This window comes from Nanorana parkeri, unplaced genomic scaffold (assembly GCF_000935625.1).
Source record: "Nanorana parkeri isolate BGI_ZX_2015 unplaced genomic scaffold, ASM93562v1 scaffold983, whole genome shotgun sequence".
Lineage (NCBI taxonomy): Eukaryota > Metazoa > Chordata > Amphibia > Anura > Dicroglossidae > Nanorana > Nanorana parkeri.
The window spans coordinates 283,001-304,302 of record NW_017307251.1 but is presented as its reverse complement, the minus strand read 5'-3'; the positions used below and the strand labels follow the sequence as shown (position 1 = coordinate 304,302).

The 21,302-nt window shown below is 40.3% G+C and overlaps 1 protein-coding gene across 1 annotated transcript; it reads left to right on the top strand.

Annotated features, from left to right (window-relative positions):
• The first annotated feature begins 2,193 nt into the window (after positions 1 to 2,193).
• On the top strand, positions 2,194 to 17,052 carry LOC108795579 (vomeronasal type-2 receptor 26-like). Its single transcript, XM_018566855.1, has 8 exons — positions 2,194 to 2,219; positions 2,893 to 3,184; positions 3,540 to 3,773; positions 8,650 to 9,152; positions 10,365 to 10,412; positions 11,190 to 11,367; positions 14,004 to 14,127; positions 16,145 to 17,052. The coding sequence occupies exons 1-8, from the start codon at positions 2,194 to 2,196 to the stop codon at positions 17,050 to 17,052; spliced, it is 2,313 nt and encodes a 770-aa protein (XP_018422357.1).
• The last annotated feature ends 4,250 nt before the right edge of the window (positions 17,053 to 21,302 follow it).

Here is a 21,302-nt window from a genome sequence, read left to right as displayed (position 1 = left end):
CTGTTTAGAGATCAGTGTCCCTGGTTAGCAACCAGGGACACTGATCTCTCTGAAAGTGGCCGGAGCCAGCCGTAAGATCACGGCTGACTCCGCCCTGCTGTCAGAAGCAGGCTGTCGGCCGGCCAATGGCCAGCCGCTCGGCCAGCTTCGGCTTTCTGCACGGCTCAGCCGAGCCGATGCATATGCGATCGGCTCAACTGAGCCGCTCGGCCATGATCGGGAGCTGTATGGGCTATTGTGAATAGCCCGTACAGCACCCCCTCGGTTCTACTGAACCGTAGGGGTCCTGGGGCCAAGCTAGCCGAAGGATCGGCCGAAGCTACGGTCAGATCCCTCAGCAGCTTCGTGAATAGACCCCATAGAGTCTATCGAAGCCAATAATTCCTTGATAAATGGAATCTTACGGCAAACTCAAATTGTACTAAATGCCGACAGCCCCAAGGCAACCTGATTCACCTTTTGTGGAGATGCCGCCTGAAACTTAAATTGTATTGGTCAGGTGTAATTTCTAAAATAAATAGACATATGGATTCGGATTCGGACAAACCTGCAAATCAACTAACAATCAGTCGATTCGGCGGTTCATCCAAATCCGAAATAGCAAATGTTATATATGAACAAATATACTAAAACGATATTCAGGCATGCATAAATTCGTTTTCAGAACACACCGGCGGCCAGCATGTTCTGTCGCTCTGCCTCCAAGATCTCCTTCATCTTGGAGGTGGAGCGTGTGGCGTCACATGATGGTGACGTCACATGCTGAACTATCGGTGGCCATATCGCATGTGCTCTACCATTTTGGAGTAGATTCTGGTATACACTAAGATGGTGTTTCTTAAACATGTGGGTGCCACCATCTTAGTATATAACAAGATCTACTCCAAAATGGCGGCGCGCATGCGCAGAACGCGCCGGCACCTAATATGGCCTCCGCTCGCTGTGCAATTTCCGTATGCGGTTTCGCATTCGGAGGCTCGTTGCCTCCGAAAAAACATAAAAATGTATTTCCTTTGACGAAACGAATGACAATGTTTTTCATTTTCATTTGTTTTGTCTGAAAACAAACTTTTTTGTTGTGCACATGTCTAATGTTAAATGCTATGCATGGGGTATTCTTGGCAGTTGAACCCCTAACTGGTATTTTAGGTTGCTATGACTCCTCAGGGATGGATGGAAATATATGTTTGGCTATAAGGTGGGCATTATTTTTGGCTCATAAGCTAACGGTTCAGAAATGGGTATCTATATATCACCCCACAGTGGAGGAATGGAAAGCTGAAGTACACAAATACATGAGATTTGAGAAGCACACTAAATGGTTGAAAAATAATTTTTCGAAATTTGAATTGATGTGGTTCAGAGGGCCAAGCAACACTGTTTGAACTTATTATTTGATATGTTTCCTGAATATTGCTGACTGCCTAACCAGTATCTAGGGAGGGGAAAATTATACATTTTATTTGACCTCTTCTTCCCCCTTTTTTGTTGTTTTGTTTGTTGTTTTTGTTTTTTGGTTATTCAATATATAAAGTTATTATTTGGTTATTAACTTTTTTAAGTTTGTGGTATATCTGTTTATTAACTTATTAATTGATTTTGGGTATGGGGAAAACAAGATTGTAAAATGTAAAGTTTAATAAAAAGGCATCTAATCAAAAATATATATATATATCTTTTTTAAACATTTTAAAGTAATTTCATAGTAAAAATATAAATGAAATTGAATTTTATTCCTAAAGCCATTCTATTGACAATGCTTTTTGCATTTCTAAACACACTGGGGTATTTAGAGATGAACGTTAACAGATATTTGCAGGGGGCAAAGAGCACTTTAGTGCTTCTTGGTAATGGTGCCTACAATTTTTTCCTTTCTTTTTGTCAAGAAAATATGAAATATTGCATGTTCATATTTTGTTCAAATTTGTAGCCAGAAGGTTGAATCACTTGACTTATTTTCTCATGTTTTCCCATTTCTCCTTACTCCTTTTGGAAAAAGCCTGTTGTTTTTTAATAGCTAAAGCTGAAATTTAAGGTCCCCACACACCTTACGATAATCGTACGATAATCGCTGGAAATCCCGTGATCGTACGATTATCGTAAGGTGTGTGGAAGCCGTGCGACCTCTAATACTGTAAGGTCGCACGACTTTAAACTTACGAACATGTTTGAAAACCCGCCGAGCATCGTACGATGTCCGGAGGGTCTGTGGCATTTTCGTAAGATAAAAGCCGGACGGGCCGGTGTGCGCAAGCGCACACTGCCCGTTCGGCATTGCGGTCATCGGAAGCCCGCCCCTCAGGGGGCGTGGCTTGCGATCATCGTAAGTACGATCTGCCTATGCAGGATAGGCAGATCGTACGTTTTTTTAAAGCACCTTACAACCATCGCAAGACAAAAGTCTTGCGATGGTTGTAAGGTGTGTGCCCAGCCTTACAAACACAAGAGAATAAGTCAGAAGAGAGACTCATCCACTTCTCAGTCCTCTCTCTTCCATACACCTCAATCTGAGGATTTAATTAGACAGAAGGAGCCTAATGATAGGCAGCTTCTGCTGTGCGCTCTCCTAAGGAAACTCATAGAGGGGAATTTATCAGAACTGGAGCAGACAAAAACTGGAGCAGATGTGCATGGCAACCAATCAGCTTCTCTTTTTCATTTTCAAATCTTAAGTGAACAAGCTGAAGATATAAGCTAATTGGTTACCATGCACAGCTGCTCCAGTTTTTGTCTGCTCCAGTTTTTATATAATCCCTCCCTCCCCCCCAAGTGCTTTGTGAATCATTTAACAAGACATTGTTTCATCCTGATGAAATCTTGCCATAAATTGTTTTATAAAATCTAGAATTTATATCTGGAATGACAAAACACATTTTGAGTTTCTTTTTTTAGAGTTTACCGGAGAGAATACAGACATCTCCTGGCTTTTATCTTTGCTATTGATGAGATAAACAGCAGTCCAGATATTCTGCCCAATGTGACTCTGGGATATCATGTGTATGATTCTTGTGGAGATGTGAATAAAGCTACAAAAGATGTTCTGCAGATCTTGTCTGGACATTCCAAGACAGTTCCAAATTATTCCTGTATGGTGCGGGGTACAGTGGCTGGTTTCATCGGAGACCTCCAATCAGATACCACTCTCCAAATGGCTCAGTTTTTACATCTATATGGTTACACACAGGTAAGATAATCAGACATTGCAGACATTGCTAATTATCGTTCTATATTTACATCCTTTTAGAACAGGGAATATTTTGAGTTTGTTAAATCCAAAGCCTACATCTCATTTATCTTAAAATATTTAGAACACCTGTCAGATTTTTATTTTTGTTTGTGTCCCATTTGCTGATTTTTCTTTTCTTCCTGTTTGGTGAAACTGTTGTCAGCAGGGCAGGAAGTGAGAATAAACCTCTGTAACAGAATCCCAAAGAGCTATTAAACCCAACAGAAGTTCTAACCTTTCCCCGCCCAATCCAAAACTATAAACAAGTTTCACATTCACTTTAATTTAACAACCATTTGTTCTTTCTTTCTAGATTAGTTACGGAGCTAGAGACACTTTACTAAGTGACAGAAAGATGTTTCCAAACCTTTTCCGGACAGTTTCAGATAATGAGATGCAATATGTTGCCATAGTGAAGTTACTGAAAAGGTTGAAGTGGAACTGGGTCGGGATCATTACATCTGATGATAAATATGGAGAGAGGGAGATACAACAACTCAGCAAACAGTTAACTAATCATGGAATTTGTATTGAATTTAGGATCATGGTATCTGTGAAGAATCATGATACAATCCCTCTAGATCTTCAGACATCAACTACTGAAGTTCTTATTATTTGTGGCTCAATTAGCAGAACGTATTACAAGTTTTTGTGGCAGAGTGTTTTTTATCACATGGATAAAACATTTATCATTCCTGATTCTTGGTCAATAGATAGAGAATTTTTTATAATCAGTAACTGCAGTTTGGTGTTTTCAAGTCCAGATCCCTCTATAGTGAGAATGCAGGAATATTTTGATAGCATTAGTTTCTCAAGCCGCCCAGATGACCCAATGCTGGAGGATATTCTCATAACTGAATACTATTGCTTTTCAAGACATCCGGAGAAGAACTTGCTGATTCCACTCACAACTCAATTTCCTGTTCATAACTGCACTTTGGAGAGTTTGAAAAATGATTTATATTTTCCTGATGATAAAACTCCTTATAGAGTGTTTCTTGCAGTCAACATATTGGCAAAAGCTTTGCATGACATATATCTCTCTTTACAAATAAATGAAAGGGGAGCTGAGGTGAAGTTAGCAAGCTTTGTGCACAAGGTGAGTGTATTCAACTTTAATAAAAGGTACACTGTCCCTTTGCCCATTCAGAGCAAAGTGCAAGTGTATGTGCAAACGGGCCTCCCAACCCTCAGAAACATACTTGGCAGCAATCAATTCAATGTAGCTCCTCTCCTTCTATTTAAAAACTAACAGGGCTATTTACTAAAGGGTGAAGAGTTTGGAGAAGATAGGAGAAGTGAACAATCTAGGAAGACATAGCTGAACTGGAAAATGAATTGGAGAATTTTTTCAAATCAGCTATTTTTACCTAAATTGTTCACTTCTCCTGCCGTCTCCAAACTCTATATAAACCCTCCATTTCCTTGCTATTATACATATGTATGAGCAAAAAACAGACAGGTGCCTACCCTAATGTAAAATCGCTTTATTGCTAAACAGATGGAAATTAACATCAGTTATACTCACAAAGAGGATAAGTGTTCATAAAGCCTTAATCAGCTGTACCACAACAACTGTATTCGAGGGTTACAAACAATCACAAGGACATTGAAAAATGCAATCAACATGTCTCTCAAATCCCGCTTCTGGATGCTGATATGTTTCCAGGGCCACACCCCCTTCCTCAGAGCATGTGTGATCATTTATACCCCTTGAATACAGTGGTTGTTGTGGTACAGCTGATCAAGGCTATACAAACACTTCTCCTTTGTGAGTATAACTGAATTATAGTTAATTGAGTTAATTTCCATCTGTTTTGCAATAAAGAGATTTTACACTACGATAAGCGCGCCTGTCTGTTTTTTTTTTTATAAAGGAAAATTCAGTCTCCCTGACTGTAACATGGGCTGCCCCCAATAGTGGTGCATGTACAAGTGCTTCTGGGCTAAAACTCAGGTTTTGTGGAGCTGATGTGGAATGGTTTTAAATAGGGATGCACCGATACCGCTACAAGCATTGGTATCGGCAGCGATACAGAGTATTTGCTTGAGTACTCGTACTCGTGCACTCATTGCTAACTAAGGCTTGTATCCCCATAGTGGGGAAAATAGATGATCACATGTCCAGACTCCAGAACAGTGTATTATTGTATAGTGTGGCACAGCTGTATCCAATTCTGCATACCTGGCTTTATATTATAAAGTTCTTATAATATAAAGCCAGGTATGCAGAATTGGATATAGCTGTGCCACACTACAGAGTGTTCATGTTCTTCATAATATTAAGAAACTGACCTAAAATCATGATTTTGTATTGCTTTAGAAAAAATGTGACCTGTCCCTTTAAGAAAAAGTATCGGTAAAATTGGTATCGGCGAGTACTTGAAAAAAGTATCGGTACTCGTACTCGGCCTTGAAAAAGTGGTATCGGTGCATCCCTAGTTATAAATATGTATGAGCAGTTAACAGAAGTACCTGTGAGTTTCAGCACTGTGATTTTTCTGCTGTACAATCTGACAACAGACATATCAAGTTTTAGATGATTCCTGCTAAATCAGCTGAAATTTGAGCCACGAATGACCCTGCACAATGAAAAGTATTTTTGCTTAAAAGAAATCAATTCATACAGTTGTAAAATTGTCAGTTGAATGGTGCCTGCATCCTATCAGGTACAGACACTATCTGCCGCTACCACTGTATTTAGGAGGGGGTACGTAAGGCCCAAAAAAAAAAATCTTGCACCAGGGCCCTTTGTTCCTTAGCTCCGCCACTGCGTGCCAGAGTTGAATGAAATAGTCTGCAGTGAATGACAGAAGTTCAAACAATCTTTGGACAGTCTTATGCTGCAGGTACCTTTTAAAATAAATCCTCAAGTAAGACATTTATTACAATTTAAGTGGGAGATAAATATACCCAAAACTAGCACTGCCACAGGATGCACTAAACAGCCTAATTGACCTCAAAAGTGCATGCACATCATGTGTATAAGCTCTCCTAGGGTTCCAGGATCTCCTACTACTCTTCCTCTTGTTCAACTCTGCCAAGGATCTCTGCACTGAGGTTGGTGGCAGATACTATTACCAGCCACTCTTCTGTTCTTAGCCTAATATGCTCATAGAATCCCTTTGTTTTGGTTTCCTGTATCACTAGTTACCAAGCCAACCACACAGATATCAGTTCTGATGAAAAAAAAAGTCACCACATAAGTCACAATAGTGTAAAGGTTTAGGGCTATATTATATATATACATCACAAGGTATTCATTATTTTTAAAAAATCCTTACAAATTTTCTAAAAACCTTAAAAACCCCAGCATGACGTGTTTTGTCAACAGACTTCATCAGTGACCCTTAATGTCTTCTGATGCTTTTTGTGATTTTCCAAACTGATACACGTCCCCCAGTAGCCATGAATTCCATGGAATTCAACACATTCCAGGGATCCCCGCAGCCCCGGAGCCTCAAGTAAACTCCTTTATAAATTCTAGGGTGGAGCTTATGCAGGGTAAGGAGCCACCCCTGTTCCTAAATGACAGAGCTAAGGATTGCTGATTGGCTACTCAGGCAGGGAAAGAAGGAGAGAGAGCATCATATACTTCACACTATCCAGAAGTACCAGGTATTTTAAGGGTCCCTGGCATGGGAATAGGGAGGTGAAAGAGTTGCATACGATTTGGCAGGCTACCAAGCAAACATATTACCTTGCCCAATAATGAATTTGGAAGCATTAAGATGATGAATGATTGCCAAATATGTAGGTATGTCTTATTTCCATGGGTGCCACATGTATAGTATTCCTGATTCATTCATTGGTTCTGTTTTTTTTTTAAGGTATCTCGCTATGTACACTCAGTACACTACATGGATCCATATAACAAGGAAATATATTTTAAAGGAAAGGGAGATCTGCCCAGCCCGCTGGAAATTGTAAATTGGATAACACAAGTTGAAGACAAAAATGTCACATATTGGAGACATGTGGGCCACTTTGAAGGGTTTCTTCCTGAAAATCAGCAACTTACTCTCACACCACAACTGATATCATGGAAACGTGACCAGGTGACAAAAAATAAAGAAAGCTAATATTGTGAGAATACATAGACTGTCATTGATGTCATGTTCATCCAAAGGATCTAATTCTTCCTGGGTCATTGACTTTGAAAAAATGTGCAGATCTGGAGTTCTGATATTCCTCTGACTTCACAGCCTACAATCCTTATCTAGTTTGGTTATGAAGAAAGTGTTGAGGTCAAAAACATAAAAGCAATTAGGAATTTCAAAAGAGGGTCAGCAGTAGCAGCTTCATATTTCTCCCACTACAGGTTTCCTTATTTTGAGAGATTTTCACTTAAAATGCAGCTGTGCCAAAACAAACAGTAAAAGAGCTTTAAAACCATGAGATTTCAGCAAAGATATTTATCATGGATCATTCTGTGTATGAGTATATAACTTTGCCTTCAATTCCAGCAGAGGTGATGACTTTAACCCATTAGATCAGCAGGGACAGACATGACACCTCCCATTGGATAGGATGTTTTCCTAAACAGTCCCTCTATGTTCATACTTTCTGCCACCGTGCTGCTCCAAATTTCCCCCATTATTCCCAGAAACAAACTTGTGCATTTGTATAGACAGATGTACTCCAAAAACTCTCCCATTGCTTTATGCTTAATGCACGTAGCAATAAACGATGTGCTTACTTCACATTAATAGCATTTAGTACTCCATCAGATAATATACTGATGGGAATATCCTTGGGTCCTGATAACGCACACAATGTGGTGATCATATTCCTATTTTTACACTTCATGCTGTGCTCACAATTAAAAAGTGTGTAGCAGGGGCGTGGCTGGCGCGTAGACGGCATGGACGTGTAGTCGGTGTGCTCTGTACCTGAAAGCTGCTGGGGACTCATTCAGGGGGACCCGGGACGTAATTCACACCGCTTACTGTCCCCGCGGCTCTCCTACACTGGCTGCCGCCATGTCTCGGAAGCGCACATGATGAGACGGCCGAAAAAACTGTTGGTCTTTTTTGCTCCCGCGGCCGGCGAGGAAGACCAAAGATGGCGGCGACACATCTCCCTTTCCAGCTCCTTTCCCGTCAGACTCCTCTAATAGAAGGAATGCATCCAGACCTGATGCCAAATCTAGATCGGTGGCCTCGTCTGGATCATCAGACCCTCACCCCAAAAGCCTTCTCCTACTTGGAGCCCAAAAATCCAGGCTGAGGATGTCAGAGGGGCACGGAACCGCAGCTGGGGTGAGCAACACTACATCATCATCTCTAGATAACACTAGAGAACTACACAGCTCCATAAACGGCTTCCCTACAGCTAACCAGACAATTATAGATACCACTTTAAAAGAAATGCTTATATCTCTAAGCAGTGCCATTCATACTGATATGGTCTCCCTGGTTCAGGACCTCCGTACGAATGTCTCGGCTATAGGTGGCAGAGTAGATCACGTTGAAACTAAAATGGGTGAATTTGCCGCCGCGATTAACATGATTATTGATTCCCACACACACCTATCAGATGAGGTCCACTGGCTTAAATCTAAAATGGCAGACTTGGATGATCGGTCGCACCGCAATAACGTCAAGATAAGGGGCATTCCTGAATCAGTTTTGCAGCAAGACCTGCGTGCATTAGTTTCTACAATGTTTAAGGAAATACTTTTGGATTTGTCTGATGCTGACTTAACGATTGATAGGATACCAAAGCCCTTGTTCCTGCAGGAGAAGGTTCCACGTGATGTTCTTATGCGCATTCATTTTTTTCATGTTAAAGAGGAAATTCTGGCTAGAGTTCGCTCTGCAACGCAGATCCTGGAGAAATACTCCAAGATGCAATTTTTCCCCGGATCTGTCACAACATACCCTGAATTGGAGAAAGAACCTCGCTCCCATCACCAGAGCGCTATGTAAACACAATATCACCTATCGTTGGTGATATCCAACCAAGATTCTTCTCACTAACAAGGGCTCCTCTCATGTCATATCTACACTGGCGGAGGGAGTTAAGGTCCTACGTCTATGGAACATCAAACTGGATGAATCACCTCCACTGACATCGACGCCTGACGCAAGAAGGCTGGTTACAGAATGGAGAAAATTCACAAAAGGCAGGAAGCCGCACACTTGAAGAGAATCTGGGTCTCCACTACTATTTTTGAGATATTTAGCCTTTTGGCTTATCTTTCTATTCTAGAGAGTTCAAAGTATGCTTGATATGGCCAAGAAGCTTAACTTTGTCCCTATTCATCGCTGAGCAGTATTGCACTGCACACAATTTCCTCTTGGATCTTTCCTTTGTACAGCTAACACGTGCTGTTAATGTTGCTAACTATTCTTTTTTTTCTTATGTTCCTTATTTGTTTTTCACCCTTTGTTGGTACATCCTGTTTCCATATTGCATCCGTAGCTTTAACTGAGAATTGTAAGATACTGCCTGCTGGGGTCTGTGGATATGGATGGTCATACTACTCCTTTGTGCCGGACCTACGTGGTCCTGTTAGTTATTGTAGAGTTATATCATTTACCTTGCTACATAAATGTCTCTAAACATATTTCCACTTAATGTCAAAGGCCTTAACCACCCAGCCAAGAGGTTGTGGTTATGGAGGGAGGCTTTAAAATCCAGGACGGATGTGGTTTGCGCTCAGGAAACACATTTTAGGCGAGACCATGTTCCATGGTGCCTTCACAGGGAATTCAAAGAAATATATATGTCTCACATGCCCAATAAGAAGAAAATGAGGGTATTGATTGCAATATGGAACACAATATCCTTTGTTCCCAAATAAGTCATTCTGGATGATAAGGGTAGATACAGTATAATTGTTGGGTTATGTTCTATATATTATAGTGAATATTTATGCTCCCAACACCCACCAAATCTGTTTTTTGAACAAACTAGTTACTAAGGTGGCCAAAGTTAAGCAAGGAGCTTTACTAATGTGTGGAGACCTTAATCTGGTCAATGACGCAAGCGTATAGGTATAAATTAGTAGACGCATATCTGCAACACTTGCACCCTTTTTGGCTAGGGAACGCCTGTAGGATGTTTGGAGGTGCCTTCATGCCTCAGAGCGGGATTCTACGTATCACTCTGTGGTTCTCAACTCTTACTCCAGGATAGACTTGTTTTTGGTGGAGCTGTCTCTTCTCCAGAGGATCTCATGGTCAGAGATCCATTCTATAACGTGGTCAGATCACGTTCCTGTTTCTCTACAGATTTCGATATTTCAAATAATATCTGACGTGGCGGGTAAACAAGTGAACCCTTCCCCGGACTTGGCACTGCTATACCTGGGCATTGACAACGTTCTCTCTAAATACCGGACAGTGGTTACACATGTGTTATGGGCCGCAAGACTAAACGTAAAAAAGAAGATGGCAATCCTCCGACCCGCCCACAGTCGCACAAGTAGTGGCTATGGTAAATCTTCATTACCATCACAAGGGCAAGGGAGGTAAATAAATTTACCAAATCCTGGGAGCCCTGGACCACTTGGTATTCTATGGTCACTGTGACTTTATATCTACAATATGTATAATGACTATGCCTCAGGCACCAAGGTTTTTTGTCTATGTACTGTGTTCATTGATACCATCACACTTTTTGGTTGCAAAAGGTAAATTGTTTAATACAGTGGTTGACTTGTTTTATGCTACTTGACTTGAAAGGTGCCAACCCGTGTGGGTTTACAATTGTAAATTGTTGATATTGGTGGTTAGCTCACACTGTTTTCACTATATGCATTTTTTTTGCCTTTCTCTTTTCTTCTTTTGGAGGAGCGAGTACAATAATAAAGCAAGAACAGAGCACATGCCGGTAGGACTACAAGCAACAAAAGAGCCCTGCATATTTGTGGGATCAGAGAGTAGTGATCTAGTTGTTTACTTCACACCACTGGCCTTGGTGGTTTCTTTCCATATATCATCTCTACCCTGTTTAGGCTGCTAACAGGTGTGCTGTTCAACTTCACTTTCCCCTTGTGGTTCTTCCCACATATTGCAGGCCGCAAGGACACTCCAAAAGTTCCCCTGTGGTTCTTCCCACATATTGCAGGTCACAAGGACACTCCAAAAGGATTGTCTTTTTCTTCTAAACCCCTCCAAACATCTTCCGGGATTGTGAGAATGACGCAGGCGGACCGCGAATGGCAGAAGCCGCCACTTGCTTTAACGGGCAGCCGGAGTTAACTGTGGTGCTGCAGGGGAGAAACGCCTTTATATACCCGATCCACAGCTGCAAGGAGAATTGGATATATTGAGAGGGTGGACCGATTGACCAGATTGGCATCTCTCAGAGGGGCTTGAGTTACTCACTACATCTAGTGAGTATTCACTGCTCAGGGGGGCTGCTGTTCTAAAGATTGGGACAATGAATAACCTGTTTTCCTTTTTTCTTTCACTATTCAAAGTGTTCATTACCGAACTTATTCAAATGTTTTTTTTCACTGACACTTGTTACTATTCTTATCGGTATTGATTTAGAAAGTATCACTTTTCATTTGACACTGAACATTTTTCTGCTACACTGCGTTTGCATTGAATGGATTGAATAATTTTTTTAGGATTCAATATTGTATCACTGAGAACATTTTTTTCACTCAATTTATATATTTGTCACAGAGATTTATATCTGATCATGTCTAATTTATTTTGATTATTTATTCCATACTATTTCCTATTCACATTTGTTTATTTCATCATATTTATTTGTTTTCATATATCATTTCATGAGGGAATATTTTTTCACTTTTAACAGTGGATTTTGAATTGTTATTTATTTGTTCACCCTTAGTGCTGTGTTATTTTCTCTTTGCACACTAGGTTTCTTCCTTTCTCATAGCAGCTTTGGGGTTAATAGTATTTAGCTGGTTCCAAGAGCGCAGATTTTTTCTTTATACTTATTTTGGATGTACCTTGGATTGCTTGCTTTTTTTTGTTTTTTTCTGTTTGCCTTTTTCCCTGTATTGTTTGTTCATGTACAAAACTCAATAAAAATATATTACAAAAAAAAAGTGTGTAGCAAGACACGACAAGTCCTCTAGTCAAAAACAGATGTCAAAGAGCACCCATTGTGGCAGGTTGCATTGACACATTTTGTTCTCATCATATATGTCATCAGAATGCTACTGTGCATGTCCATGTTCTTCCCTGACATACATGTGTCTATCATTTAGGGCAACGAGCTCTATGTAGTGGCCAGTATTGCTCACTGACACTTAACTCAGACCACCCATTGAGATTATTGATTAAGTCCTCCTTACCATCTTGTCTTGAATTGTATTGTAACTGTAATGTCTTCCTTATATTGTAAAGCGCTGCGCAAACTGTTGGCGCTATATAAATACTATGTAATAATAATAATAATAATAATATCAAGTCTAACTATAGGGAAAAGGGAGAAGGAGGAAGGGGAAGGCTATTGAAAGGTACTGAAACAAATCGTACTTCCTTTTCCCCTGTGTTTGCATAAAAGCTTTGACAGAATAATATCCATATACAACCAAAAATGTATGAATATTCTCAAATGCCAAAGAGGTTGGAGAGCTACCATCAATTACCTGTAAGGAGTACTTTCCATCTTACTACCATCACAAAAAGGTGACATAACAATTTGGTAATTAAATAGCAAAGATCTAAACTGGACATTGTTAGTTTGGAACAATATATCAAAGAAGGTATGGTACCATAGAGACTTATAGAAAGGACTTCTCCATCTGAACCTTTGAAAAATCAAAGGTAGTAACAAAGGGGAATATGGTCCTGATGCAGGAAAAACTTTATCATGATGAGTTATTGATGAATGCAACAAATTATCCGAGATTAATTGCCATTTTCAGATAGGAAAACCACACTATCTTCTTATCATCCAATATGTAAAAATGCATACGCCATAGATACTTCCTGCTTCCATCAATTCTAAAGAAATTGTTCATCAGTAGAGATGAACTCAGGTTCAGACCCAATATGGTCCCTACTTGAGCTCCTTTGAGAAAGGAAATGTTATTGGCACTTCCATCCTGCAGCTGCATGTAAACAATGGAGCACGATGCTTGTACTGATTGCCACATAGCCATATAAGGTAAATGAAATCCCAGAAAAAAAACAAAACTGTACATTAATTTCTGATCATTTGATGAATCCATCAATAATCTCCTTTTAACATTTGTCTTCCCATTTCATGACAATATTCCCCCTTAATATTACATTTCAATTTTGAAATGCTCAGATGGAGAAGTCCCTTCTCTAAGTCTGTGTGGTACCATACGTGCTTTAGTTTATTGTCCCAAACTAGCAATGTCCCATTTACATCTTAGATGACACCTACACATATTTTTTTTTTTTTATAATTTCCCTTGCATATTATTGGGTATTCTTTGCCCAAGTGAAGTATGAACACCATATTCACAAATGCATGATAGTTAAAATTGCCTTGCAAAGTAGAAAATCAATTTTGAATGTGAACAACCTCTGCTCCTTAGTAAATGAAGGCCTTGGGGGTCCATGTTGTTCCACTGAAATCATCGAGGAAGGAAACTGCAGCTTATAATTAGACCCAAGGCTGTAATTCCACCCAAACACAGATGCAAGTATATTAGGCAACATGGCTAAAAAAAATGTAAGGGGTTGCCCTTTAAAAATTACATATACCTACATTGAATAACATTCATTTCTTGGCATGTTGTCATTTAACATTTTCCAATTTTACTAGTCTACTAAATAGTATTTGTAATGATTTATCTTCTTTTGTATCTTAGGCCCCAAGAGGTCGATGTTCTGAGGAATGTCTTTCAGGGTTTAGAAAAGCTCTAAGGGAAGGGTATCACGTATGTTGTTATGACTGTGCTCCGTGTTCAGAGGGAGAAATATCAATCCATTCTGGTAATCTTTATGTTCCTGGAAAACTTACAGGGAATGTATTTTGGTTTTAAATATTTAAGAAAAATAAGTTAACTTTTTTCCAATGTGACCAATGATAACTTTAAAACAAAGTGTAGCTACAGATATAAAGTGCTAATTTTATTCTGCAGTTTCCCCATTATATTGACAGAGTGTAGAATGGATATTCCGAGCTTTTAGCTCTCTTTAGTGTAGGGTATATTTATACATTTGTAACATGTTATATGTTTAACAATGTGCAAATGTATGCTTTATTGTATTTTACTGTAACTAGGTCCTGAACACACACACACACACACACACACACACACACACACACACACACACACATTGGAATTCTTAAATACTCATAATCACACAGGGTGTAGTAGATGGACCTGTATTTCTTTTAAACATTATCAACCATATAACTATCTATAACTATCTATATCTGCAATGGTTTTGACCAGGGCTGATGAGTTGTGGCAGGGGCAGTGGTGGAAGCCAGGCCGTGTTGTCAACGGCTCTGTCTTGCATCCTGCCCAGCTCACTGACATCACTGGTTGCCAGGAACTGAACAGGGCGCTCTCACTGGCATCCCATCCAAAGCCTGCAAACCAGTGACACCAGTGAGCTAGGTGGGACACCGGACACAGCCAGAGCCAGAGGTACCAGCAGCGATCACCCTGGTAACATTATCACCATCTCAGCATCACCCGCCGGCCCCAGGCAGATATAAGTCTTGGTACACCCCTGGCTTTGTCTTGGAGATTATTGAATGCTCTACATTTGTTAGGCCAGTCCATCTAAATCTTCTTACACTCTCCACAGGCTGAAAATGTTGCTGTTCAAGTGTGGCTTTGGTGTTTTTTCATAGAATGGAGCCACCCAAATACCGTGTGTTACTGGCCAGACCACTAGCTTAAAATAAAGAGAAAAACAAAATGCAGCCACAATTAAGGTTTGGCAAGCTGTAATGCATAATGTTTTGTTTTGGGGTTTAGATACCTATAACTAAAGCTGGCCATACACCTATAGATTATCTGCAGATTTTCTATGGTCAGATGAAAAAAGTGCAACTGATTCCTCCATCTACGCTAAACTGTGTGGATAAAGGAATCTCCCACTGGGCCAAGCTTCAGTATCTTGCTGTCAAAATGCCTGAACAATCTGATTGGATGCCGGCATTGTTTATATAATTTGAGAGCCAGTGGGGCTGACTAGCAAGTTACTGAAGCTTGGCCCAGGGGGAGATTCCTACATCCACAGTTTATCGTAAATGGAGGAATCTGCTGCACTTTTTCCATCTGTCCTTAGACTTCTGACCATTTGGCATTGTATTATATTATTCACAGTATATTTATCTCCACTACCTAGTGAGGAAGCTACTGTTGTAGCAAAACACATTGAGGAAAGGAGTCACAGGTCTTTTTCACTCTTGAACAAAAGACTATTTGAGGTGTCTGTTATAAATATTCTCATGCAGAGTTTCTATGTTCCCAGCATGGTTTTAATCTTTTTTTGTATGTCATTTTAACTTATGTAAATACAATGTGTTGGTTTTTATGGGACACATGTTTTCGACTCCTTTGATACTAAAAACAGTATTTTGGCTTTCACATTATTAGATGATGGAAGTCAGCAGAGCTTCACCTCATTCATTAAGCTAATGTAAAATTCTCCCACAAAGAGTTAATTCCCTTTGTAAAGTCAACAGCCTGTTTGACTTTAGTAAATCAACTGCAATAAGTAAAAATGCAAAGTGTGCCGTGCTGTGGAAATGTTCATTTACCTTCCTGCTGAGAACTAGGAATACACATACGTTTGTGTACTAAGTTTTCATACCCACTGTCAACTGGAGAGTTGAGTCATGGAGGTATGGGCAAGTTAACTGTCACATACTAACACTGGTAAACCAGGTCTGGGTGTCTAAGCTTCAATAAACTCTGGTCACAAGAAGGTTGGGTGTCAGCATTCATTGTACATTATGGACATTTTTCAGTATATGTTTCTTCTACAGATAGTGAAAACTGCCAGATGTGTCCTGAAGATCAATGGCCTAATGAGGCTAGAAATGTTTGTGTTGCCAAAATATATGAGTATTTGTCATATGAGAAGGACATTGTGGTTGTGTTTTTTTCTGTATCTTCAGTCATATTTTCTGCTACATCTCTCTCTATACTTGGAATGTTTTTTTGGTTTCGGAGCACTCCCATAGTCAGAGCCAATAACAGGAACCTTAGCTTCATTCTGCTCTTCTCTCTCATGCTGAGTTTCCTTTCTGTTTTCCTGTTCCTTGGACATCCAGTGGATATAACTTGTATGCTGCAACAAGACTTCTTTGCAGTTGTCTTCACAGTCTCTCTGTCTTCTATCCTAGCCAAAACCATCATGGTTGTTATTGCTTTTAAAGCCACCAGACCTGGAAGCTCCTGCAGGAAATGGGTGGGAGTCAAACTTCCCAATACAGTCCTGTTGTTCTGCTCATTAATTCAGGTTATGATTGGTGTTTTCTGGTTGTCCATCTCTCCACCATTTCAAGAGTATGACATGCACACTTCTCCTGGGAAGATCATCATTCAGTGTAATGAAGGGTCAGTTATCGCATTCTACTCTGTGTTGGGTTATATGGGGCTTCTGGCAGCTGTGAGTTTTGTTTTGGCTTTCATGGTGAGGACATTACCGGATAGTTTTAATGAGGCCCAGTACATCACCTTCAGCATGCTGGTGTTCTGCAGTGTCTGGATTGCAATGATCCCGGCCTATCTGAGTACCAGAGGAAAGTATACAGTAGCAGTGGAGATATTCGCCATACTGACCTCCAGTGCTGGAATATTAGTCTGTATATTTTTTCCAAAATTGTATATTCTACTTTTTAAACCTGAGCTGAACACAAGAAAATCCATCATGGCAGGAAGAATTATGTAAAATATTCTAATCTGTATACATGTATGCTGTATTTTCTCTGCTTGTAATGATTTTAAAGGGATTATCATTATTATTATTAATAGAATTATGCATAAAATAACACATAGGATTATAGTCATGTATTCTTGGTAACTGAATTTAATTGACTATATAGAAATTGAAATGAATGATAATGGGTAAAAGTGAGTGAATTTTAATACAAAGTGAACTTATCCTTTTTGCCCCTCTCATTTGACCTAACCCACCCCCCTCTTCGTATGCATACTTACCTTGATGCAATGGCTGTTTACATTTATTTGTGCAAGTCTTTATTGGAGACAGTCCCATTTACGTCTATAGGACTGTATTTTGCAGGTGCGGCCAGGACAGTGAAGACTTTCCGCTCTTGATGTAAACAAACAGGTGATCTACGGCCCTCTGATCAAAGCAAGTACACGTCTGTGGAGGTGGAGCCTGGGCTAGGTTAGTTCAGGGAAAGGGGCAAAAATTATAAATGCACCTTTTTGTTTCCCATTTCTTTATTTAACAATCCACCAATGAACAGGCAGTATAAAAATGAGAAAAATCATAAATTGCATTCGTACAAAGTACATAAACACAATGGGTTCCAAAGCAGGATAATCAGTGGAAGCTACGGTGAGCGATTTCATTCATTCACTCGGCTGCCCTCGGCAGCTTCGTGAATAGACCCCACAATCTGCTTCGTGCAACCCTAGGTCTAAAGCACATAGCATTGAATGCACTTTGTTTTAAAGTACTCATATTCTTTAGGTGAAATTAGATTAGCTGAGATCATCATCACCAAAAACTTTGCACAAATATATGCTTCCTTTTCCATTTGCATTTAAATCTAAATTATTTAGAGAGAGTTATTTTTTAATGTAGGATGTTGCTGCTCAAGGTTGCTTATGATGATTAAGGGGAAAGGCCTGAAACTGCCCTAAAGTGACACGAAGCTCAGCAGTTAAACCTTAAAAGTTAATTCTAGTACCATAACAATTAACAAAAATGTATCTTATTTGTGTGTCACTCGGCTGTAGATCCTCAAATCATCTCTGAATTGGTGCTGACACTGTGCTTCCTTCTGGAGGGTGGCTACTTTTGTTCCCCATGGTCCCAGTGTGTGTTGTTGTCAAAGCTCAATAAAAAATCAGACAAGCAAAAGGTGCTAGTTAAAATATTTATTAAGAACAGTGTCCAGAATCATAAACCAGAACAAGCCAAAGTCTGGAGCCGGAGTGGGTAGTTGAACAAACCAGGTCAGGAACACGGAGATCAGCGTCGTCAGGAACAAGCCAGGAGCCAGGAAATCAGCATTGTCAGGAACAAGCCAGCAGCAGGAGCCAGAGGAGAATGTCAGCCAGGATCGGCTCATACACAGAATCAGGATACTCAGAGCAGCAGGAATGCACTCGCAGGCAGACCACCCAAGGGCAAGGTCAGACTGGACTGAGTGGTTTATATATAGTGAATGGGGTGGCATAATCAATCAGAGACAGGAAACTCCCATCTGACTCTCTCAGATGATGCTCTCCTGTTTGGCCATAAGAGGGAGCCTGGGAGTAGTGAGCAACGTTACAGAGTCTGCTCAGGCAAAGAAAGAAACATAGGTGGGTAAAATGGCAGTCAAGCCAGAATGCTGCAAACCAGTAAATTTAGGGTGGAACCCTGACAGTTGTAAAGTAGTCACTGCTCCGAGATTGCTCCTGTGATGGACTACAATCTCACGTTTAATTTACTAATTTGTATTGAGATTTTAGTCCATAATAGGAGTGAGCTTGGAGTGGTGGCTACTTTACAACACACACAGGGACCCTCCAGAAGGAAGAACAGTGTCAACACCAATTCAGAGATGATTTGAAATCAAAAACATAAAAGAAAAAATATTCTTATTCCACCTAGAGGCAAACTTACTATGACGAACTTAAGCCAGCAAATATGATTTTTACAGTTTACAATGAATGTGCCATGCACCAACTGTCCGCATTCACCAGACACACATTCACCATAATACATATATGGTGAAGATGAAATGTCAGACCAATGTGAATGAACGTCAGATGGGCAAATTGCTCTTACCCACTGGGGAATTTTCATCTGACTCCTTCATGAATATACCCCTCTGTCCCAATATGACATGCTTTTATTCGGAATACTAGAAGATTGCTTTTTTGGCCAATCTAATTTATATCCTTTTTTAGTCATACACTTTCTTTACTGCACAAATAAACCTCCATAAGTTTGTCTATTCCAGAAGAGGTAAGTTTACATGGTGGGGTTGATTATCAGAGTGGAGTGCAGGGTGGAGGATGTTTTATAAAAGTGAAAACAGTGAAGCGCCACGGACTGTCAGTCCTTAATGGGAATTGCTTTTAGGCATACTGCAGGATGCTGCCCCAAAGAAGCCGGGAAAGCTGGAAACCTAGGAAATAAGCACAAGAGGGGCACCTTTCCTGGTGCAGATCACTTTTATTTCAATAAACATGAATAAAAAACCGAATCATACTCACAAACATGAGTGTCACAAAGTCATGAGGTGAGGACTAACAAGCAGTGAGATGTCCACTAGGTGATACCAGTGTAGTGGTGACGTTAACGCGTTTCCGGGGCACGCCCCCTTCATCAGAACATAGCGTCACCCTTCCTCTCTCCAACTTTAAAGTATGAGTGGCCAATCAGAGGCGAGCCATAAACGCTTGTCACGGCATAGATTCAGTTGCAGCCGTGGCTTTGTCCGTCTAGGGCACCGTGCTTGGGGAGGAGTGCCGCTATCAGCCAATGGGGACCCGGAGCAGCTCGGGCTCCACCCACAGGGTGTCGCCAGCGCTTCAGCCTATCACGGCATCCAAAAACCGGACTTGCTGATGCATATGAGGACAACAGAGTGTCAGCTGTCAGCATGTGCTGAGATTCCAAAGTACTATGAGAACTAAGTCTCCTATACGGGATGGATAGAGGAAAGGTGCACTAAAGCTGATGTCTCCACAAAAATGTGAACACAAGCAGCCATATATTAGTTATGCATAAAGAACATGAAATTAGAAATTGATGGTTAAAAACATGATATGTGGTAAGAATACATGGTGATGAAAAAAATGCATATAGCTATATATACCGTACTGAGAGGAAATATGCAAGTAGCGCATAATCAAATGAATATTAACATTGAGACCCCATGAGGAATTGCAAATGATAGATAAAAGACCAGTGCTAAAAGCCAGATCTATACATAATTGGTAATACCATATAAAATAGATTGGAGTAAAAAGACATCATGTGAAGGAACTGGATGGGTCAGTGGATGGTAAGACTATCACAAGACTAAAAATGGATTTAAAAATAAAAATAAATGTAAATTTTTTAAACAAAAATTAATTTAAAAATAAGTTAAAAGGAATGTGATGAAAGATGAGACGGGGCCGAACAATGGGAGTAGTCGGGGAAGGTTGTAGGGGTGGTGGCCAATGGAAATTGGTGGGATGCCCTTCGGGTCTATGGGAGATTGTCGGAGTCACAGGAGCAGCAGTGATTGGGACAACCGTAAAGGGCGGTTATAGAGAAGATACCAGCTCTAAGCCCTCATTGAGCCCACTGGGGTGTAGGCTGTTCAGAGAGTAAATCCAAAAGGTCTCTCTCTGACATAATCTTTTGTATCTCGTACCTTCATCGGAGTTATCTGGTATCATCTCTATACCAAATACTTTAAGTCCCTCGGGGTTCGAGCTATGGGCCTCCAAAAAATTTCTGGGCATAGAGTGGTCGTCTGCTTTTTTAATGGCCTTTCTCTTATGCTCTCCGAACCTGGTTCGCAGAGTTCTGATCGTACGACCTACATATAATTTACCACAAGGGCAAATGAGACCATAGATCACAAACTGTGATGCACAGTTAATAAACTGCTTGATGGGGAAACTTTTGCCTAAGTGGAAAATTTCCTTTTTTCTGTGCCAAAGGTATGAGCATGTTCCACAGTTGTATATATTACACTTGAAGCATCCTGTTTGGCCAAAAATACCTTTGCCAGAATTCAATGTTTTAATCGACTTCAATCTACTAGGGGCTATCTTGCTACGAAGGTCTTTAGGTTTTTTGAAAATTACCTTAGGGCAGCTAGGGAGAGAGTTCTTCAGGACTGGATCTTCCCTCAGGATGCGCCAGTGGTTTTTCAATATTCTTGAGATTTGGAAAGCCCCATCATTGAATTGGGTACAGAAATTGATATTATAGAGTTCTCTGCCGTTGGGTGCCTT